General features: G+C 43.4%; 1 protein-coding gene across 1 annotated transcript; it reads right to left on the bottom strand.

Annotated features, from left to right (window-relative positions):
• Window positions 1-2,237: 2,237 nt before the first annotated feature.
• On the bottom strand, window positions 2,238-7,209 carry LOC148054936 (endogenous retrovirus group K member 5 Gag polyprotein-like). The gene has a single exon (XM_087763722.1). The coding sequence runs from the start codon at window positions 6,744-6,746 to the stop codon at window positions 5,466-5,468; it is 1,281 nt and encodes a 426-aa protein (XP_087619848.1). The 5' UTR covers window positions 6,747-7,209; the 3' UTR covers window positions 2,238-5,465.
• Window positions 7,210-7,415: the final 206 nt, after the last annotated feature.

Below are 7,415 nucleotides of genomic sequence, written 5' to 3'. Positions count from 1 at the left end.
ACACAGGTCATAAGTATGCAGCTTAGGCTACCACTGAGCTGTAATTCACCTCAGTGGGTCAAATGAATAGTGCCCTAAAACTGACAAAGAATTTACAAGCTGTACATCACATGTGCAATGTAAAATGATCACAATCTCTTAATCATAATAATAAAAATTAGGAAATTTTGCCTAGCTTGTATCATCTACCACCAGAAGTTTCAGGTAGTAATTCTCTATTCGGTAGACTTCCATCCCAAAGCATTCTATGATTCTATGAATTATGGGAGTGGTAGCATCAAAGGCAAACCAGTGGCTTAGATTACCTCTCGCCTTACAGTTGCATCTGTTATATTCTCTTTGTTCTCCCAGAGTTCAGAGATCAACCACAGGATTTATTCTTCTCATAAGTGTCTGCGTAGCTGTATATAGCTTTGTGTGTGTGTGTGTGCACAAATTCCCTGCAAAAACAAAGAGTTACCTATGAGCAGTCCCTGTTTAGAAAGAAGGCAGCTGTCTCTGTATATTAGTACTCCCTTGTCTGAAGAATGGGTGGTTTTGTATGCTTTTTGCCACAGTTTGATTATAAACCACTGAGGAAACCACTCTATCCAAATCTAAGAAGCACTAAAGTTTATGCTGCTTAAATCACTTCTGAATCTGAACTACTTGGATATCTGAATTTTATGATAATATTAACAGAGCTTCTGGTGAATCCCATTAATTTTTTTTGTATTGTTTAATTTTACATGAGTAAATATAATTACTCCTTTTGTCAGAAGTTCTAATACCAATTTATAATTAATGGAGTTAATTATGTTAATGAGGAGGCAATCATTTCTCAACTCTCTCCCCTATAATTTTAAAGGATTTTGATCCCCCCCCTCATTCTCACCTCTCCTTTTACAATTTCTCTTCCAGCCATGAAGTGGGAGCATGCACAATTCATCTGTGATACAATTATTTACCATGGCAACAGTTTGTGAATGGGATTGTGAAGTTACAAATAACTAAAAAGAAGCTTAAGTAGAACAGTTTGAAAAAAATATCCTTTTCAAGACTAGTGAAGAGTCCTTTGAGGTCAGGAAATCTTTTGTGTTCCCAGTATGTTAAAACAGGAAGTTAAAAGAAGGATAGTTTTAGGGGTTTTTTTTCCCTCCTTTGACAAAACCTTTGCTAAAATCTGATCAGCAAAAGAAGATAAGTATTTTGTATGTGTTCGTGTATGTGTGAACTGGTTTTGGGAGGGTGGTGTATATGTAAAAATGACTGACAATAAAAAAGATTTAAACAGACTTGAAATGACAAGCTCTGAATCTGACAGTGCCCAGCAAGAATGAGAGCAGCTTTGGAAGATCCAATATTGAAAAACTATGGGAAAGAGTGTCATACTTGTGATGGGTGATTTTTCTTGTTATATTCCTGAGATGAACAGATGGCTCAAATTCACACTTGTATGCAAGACCCCCCAAAGTTGAGAGTCTTAGAGGCAGATAGAGGAAATCTATTGAAATCTGCTGGTATAATCTTTGTATTTTGCTTGAGGCTTGTGGCAATTAATCACAGACTCCGCGTATGAGTTTAGGCGAGGACAAGCGAAGACAAGCGAAGACGACTTTATTTTTACAATCTATCCCTTTTATAATATGATCTAGTGTTCACAAGCAAGCAAAACCCATCTCATTGGCTACTGTCTTGCGTCCACGCGTCTCTTCAGCGTTACTTATTGGTTCTTCAAGCTGGTGCACGCGAATTCCTCTTTCAGGGATGTATCCAATCTCATCCTTATTTTTCTGCCTCTAAGTTTCACAAACTTGTTTGTAACAAGCCTCAAGGCCACAGCTGCATCTCGTCAAAGTAAAACACAATCTCACTTATTCCTACAAATCCCCCTTTTTGTTTTTCTATCACAAAAGCTTGTTTAATCATATTCTATAGCATTTTCTATACCCAAGACACTAGACAAGAAACTATCATTATTATAGCACAAAATATTAGTAACAAGAAAAAACCCATTTTGATTAGAGACATTATCCACCCGCCAATTCCCCAACTTGTTAGTAAGTGATTCAACCAACCAAATCCATCACTGACTTGTAATTTGCTAACTTCAAATCTTTGATTGCTTTATGGATTAATTTGGAGTTATCTGATAAGTCATTCCCCATCAGTCTTCTCAGAGTTCAGTGTCTTCTGCTGTTCGTTCTTGTTATCCGATGCAAGAGCCGGTCTTATGCACCTTGCGGGTACCCACTTAGGTCCTACATCTGTTGAGACACAAGCATACCCTCTGCCCCAGGTTAGTAGATCAAAAGGACCTTCCCAATTACCTGTTTGTAGCGATTTTGTAAAAACTCGGGCCTTCTGTGGTGTGGCTGTTAAATCTTTTGATTGAAGAGACAGAAAATGAGAGATAATAACAGGAATATTATTTTCAGACATATTCAAGTAGCTTAACACATACACGGCTTTACTTTGTCTGCTGGAGTGGCTCCTGGCATTCCCCCTTTTTGTTTTTGCAACATGGATTTTAGAGTGCGATGTGCGCGTTCTACTATGGCTTGGTCTTGTGGTGAATGAGGAATTCCAGTGCTATGTTGAATTCCCCATCGATTAAGAAATTGTGTAGATTTACTACTAACATATCCAGGACCATTATCTGTCTTTATGCGGTGAGGGACGCCAAGGGCAGCAAAGGCTGATAGCCAGTGTCTAATAACATCTTTACTTTTTTCCCCACTGTGCGCAGTAGCCCATACAGCTCCAGAAAAAGTGTCTATAGAAACATGGACATACTTCAAGCAACCAAAGTCCATTATATGGGTGACGTCGGATTGCCAAAGCTGAAGTGCCTGTAGGCCCCGTGGGTTAACCCCTGTTGCCTGAATAGATGCAAACTGTTGACAGTCTGGGCAGGCACGCAACATTTCCTTTGCCTCTCCCCACGAGAGATCAAATTGTCGTTTTAATGCCCTTGCGTTTTGGTGAAAAAAGGCATGAGAGAGCCTTGCTTGTTGTGTTTTTTCCGGTATAGGTTGTGACCAAACCGGTGCTGTTAAATGATCAGCCCTAGCATTTGCTTCTGTTATGAACCCGGGTAACTGAGTATGACTTCGTACGTGCATCACAAAATATGGATGCTGCCTATTATTAATTAACAGCCACAACTGTTTAAACAGGCTAAACAGGTGTTCATTCGGGACATGTTTAAGCCATGCTTTTTCTAATCTGCGAACTACATTGCAAACATATAAAGAGTCAGAAACGAGGTTTATAGCCTGGTTAGTCCATAGAGTAAAAACTTGTACCACTGCATAGAGTTCTACCACTTGTGGAGATCCTTGTGTATGATACACCTTTTCCTGCCATTGTTCGTTATCAAGCCACACAAGGGCAGCTTTTCCGTTTTTTCCAGAGCCATCTGTAAAGATAGTGGGCCCGTCTATGGGATAATTTTGACATAATGGTGTTCTCTGGATCAGAACTTCTGAATGTAATTGGATGAGTTTGTGGGCAGGATAATGTATATCTATCTTTCCCGGAAATCCTTCCAATGCTATTTGCAATGGGAGGCTATTTGCTTGGCACCATTCCAGATATTCCCCTGTCAATGGTATATAAATATGTTGTACTTCCGTGCCTGTTAATTGGACCGCACGCTTTCGCCCTTTACAGATAATACCTGCTAGCATTTCTAATTGAGTAACAATTGTCTTTTTGGGCTGGTATGACAGAAAAATCCATTCCAAAACAACCAATGGATCTGTTAGTGTGGGTACCCATTGGCCTAACAATCCTAAGGCTTGGTAATTGTGGGAGAATATATAAAGTTGCAGGGGTTGATCTTCTACACGACGGTGTGCTTTTTGGTTTTGTATCGCTTGACTGAATTCTTGCAGAGCCTGTCGCGCGTCAGACGTCAACTGACGTGCAGATGCAAGGTTGTTATCTCCTTTTAGCAATTCAAAAAGAGGAGCTAGCTGTTCATTTGTCAGTCCAAGATATGGCCGGACCCAGTTGATGGTTCCTAACACTTTTTGTACGTCATTTAGGGTTTTGATGTTCAGTTTAATCTGTATCGATTGGGGTTCAATTGTTTGTTGCAAGATTTTCCAGCCCAGATATTTCCAAGGCTCAGTTTTTTGTACCTTTTCAGGGGCTACTTCAAGTCCATATCTGTTTAGAGCTCATCGTATCTCTTTTTGTCTACTGCTTGTAACTCGATTTCCGGTCTTCCGGCTATTAAAATGTCGTCCATGTAATGGTAACACAATAATTGCGGATACTGCATCCGAATTGGCGACAAAGCACGGGCTACGTATTGTTGACAAATTGTTGGGCTATTTTTCATTCCTTGCGGTAGAACAGTCCAATGATACCTTTGCATGGGTTCCGATTGATTGACTGCTGGCACAGAGAAGGCAAAGCGTTTCGCATCCTCCTTCACAAGGGGAATGGTAAAGAAACAGTCTTTTAGGTCCATAACCAGGATGATCCAATTGCGAGGAATCATTGTTGGTGATGGCATCCCAGGCTGTAAAGCTCCCATATCCTCCATAACTTCATTTATCTTCCGGAGGTCATGCAGTAATCGCCATTTTCCACTCTTCTTCTTGATAACAAATACCGGCGTATTCCAAGGGCTAGTGGTAGGTACTATATGTCCTTGTTCCAGTTGCTCCTGCACTAGATCTTTCAACGCTTGGGCCTTTTCAGTAGTCAGGGGCCACTGGTCCACCCACACCGGTTCCTCTGTTTTCCAGGTTAGTTTCAGTGTGGGTCGATATTCGGCCCACTCTTCAGTGGCCCCTATTAAAAATGTGCAGCAGAAGTAGACGTAGTGGTGGTAATAGTGGTCCCCCAGGCACTTAGTACATCTCTTCCCCATAAAGTTAGCGGAGCCGGCACTATGTAAGGTTTTGTAGATGCTACTTGACCCTCAGGAGTAATGATTTGGACAATATTAGCACTTTGCTTGGCTACCATTGAGCCACCAATACCTGCTATGGCACCGTGGGCAGAGACCAGTGGCCATGTTTGCGGCCAATGAAGAGCAGAGATAACGGTAATGTTGGCTCCGGTGTCGATCATGCCTCTTACTGTGATTTGAGGGGGTTTTCCATGATGCAGAGACAAGGCGCATACAGAATGACCGACCACTATTAGTATTTGTTGTGTCCAAAAGATTTCTGGCTGGCCTGTGGAGCCAAAACCTGCAGTGCCTCTTGTTTTTGACTCGGCCTGTCGAACTTGCGCTTTGAATGGTATTAACTGAGCAATTTTGCTTCCTCTGGGAATCTGTACTGGAGGTGAGGGAGTCCATAGCATCGCTTGTAATTGTCCCTCATAATCAGCATCTATAAGTCCTGGTAAAACAAATAGTCCTTGTAGGGTGGCACTGGAGCGACCTAATAGCAGAGCACTTAGTCCATTTCCGATTGGTCCCTTGGCTTGTAGCGGTACTTTATGCACTGCTCGGTCCGTAATTAGAATTGTGGTGTCTGTGGAAACATCCAGTCCGGCACTGCCGACGGTGTTGGCTCAGAGACAATCGGAAAGGCTTGTAACGGCGTATTTGCTGTCTGAGCGCGCTCCGCTTTCGCGCTCCCTCGCGAGTTTCCCGATAACAATAGTTTGCCATCTACGTCATATTTCGATTGGCACTGGTTCACGAAATGCCTTCCTTTTTTACATTTTGGACACAATCCAGATGCACTCGGTGCGCTCAGTTTTCCTCTCTTTCTCAGTTGTGGGCAATCTCTTTTAAAATGTCCAGTTTTTCCACAGAAGAAACATGATTTCTGTACTTTCATTGCGGCAGCAAAAGCTGTAGCTAATGTTTCCATATGATGGGACATTGACCCCACCTTCTGGGTAGCTTCTATCATGTCCATTAAGGAGGGATTTTTTAGAGGCAAAAGCACTTTTTTACAGTCCATATTCGCATTTTCAAAGGCTAATTTTAGGAGTAGGACCTCTCTTGCTTCTGCATTTTCGATTTGTTTTTCCAAAGCCTCTTTAAGACGATCTAAGAATGAGACATATCCCTCTCCTCTTCCTTGCTTTATTAATGTAAATGATTTTGTCGCTCTTCCGGCATCCGGCACTCTTAGTAATGCCTGTAAAGCAAGGTCTCTGCCTTGTGCTAATATCTCTGGTCGTAATCGTGCCTGTAACGTTGGGTGATTTAGCGGCGGATCCCCCATAAGTTGTGGGAGTCCTGCCCCTTGTAAAGGGTTGCCTTGTTGTCGCTGCATATTGATAATTGTAGTGTTTTGGCAGGCGGTACGCCAGGTGCTTTCAAAGATCACCTTTTGCGTTGGGGTCAATATAAGATTAGTAAGCGTGCATATATCAAATGGTACTATTTCATTTGTAAATATTCCCCGTAGCAGGGATTGTGTAAAAGGAGAACCCAGTCCATGTGCGGCAACTGTTTTTTGTAGATCTTTTAAAACATTATAGCCAAAAGGTTCATGCTCATCGGGGACATTTGCATTGCTGCGTATGACAGGACACGCTACCGCTGAACAAAAAGCTGTATCCCCCGCTTGCAATGCTTGGTGTCTAATCTTTTGCCACCTTGCAGCAGCGGCTGACGCCCCCCATTCCTCGGGCGGCAATTGATTATGGGTTTGTGGAGTATCGGCATTAGAAGCAGTAGAGAAAGGCGGTAAGAGTGCCGACGCAGCAGGGGCCGGGGATGGGCGGGGAAGTGGAGAACTGGTTGCAGGGATCAGAAGGTCTAGCAGAGTTGTTGAAGGCATAGGAGCAGGTGAAGGAGAAAACGGCGCAGAGGGTAGCGGCGGCGCGGGGGGGGGTGGAGGGTTGTGCAGCCTGAGCACCTGCGAGCAAGGGCATGTCGGAGGACGAACCCGATGGCGGTGTTTCTGGCGTGCCCTGCGGGGTTAGCTCTGGAGTGGTAGCAGAAGCTGCAGCCTTTCGGTCTAATTGTTCTAAAGAGTCTTTCAGTAAACGCCATGTCGTCAAAACACTTGTGGCATTACTGTCCCCCCTGGTGGCCGCTTCCCATAACACTTTTCCTGCCTCCTCCCAAGTCTCCACCTGGAACGGGGTCACTGCGTTCGCTTGTTGCCCGTTTTTTCACAACCAAGTTAACAACAACCGAACCTTTCCTTCATCATAATTTATGCCCCTTTTTGCAAGGATTCGCAAAAATATACGCAAAATAGATTTTTCTTCCGAGGACATTTGCGCCCCCATTTTCCCGTCCCCAGCTGCTCACCTCTTTTTCCCCGAGGCGATTGATTGTCGACAAGCAGCTCTCTGGTCCGCTGCAGTAGAGTTCAGCTCTCTGGTCCGCTGCAATAAAGTTCAGCTGGGCTTGCCACCGGCCACTCTCTCGTCCGCAGTTCTTAGGACCGAATCACGTCGTAGGATCGAATCACGTCGTAGGACCGAATCACGTTGGGGTC

The sequence above is a fragment of the Nipponia nippon genome, unplaced genomic scaffold (genome assembly GCF_047370975.1).
Source record: "Nipponia nippon isolate SJK-2023a ecotype South Korea unplaced genomic scaffold, ASM4737097v1 scaffold_29, whole genome shotgun sequence".
NCBI classification, from domain to species: Eukaryota; Metazoa; Chordata; class Aves; order Pelecaniformes; family Threskiornithidae; genus Nipponia; species Nipponia nippon.
This window is presented reverse-complemented; position numbering and strand designations above follow the sequence as displayed.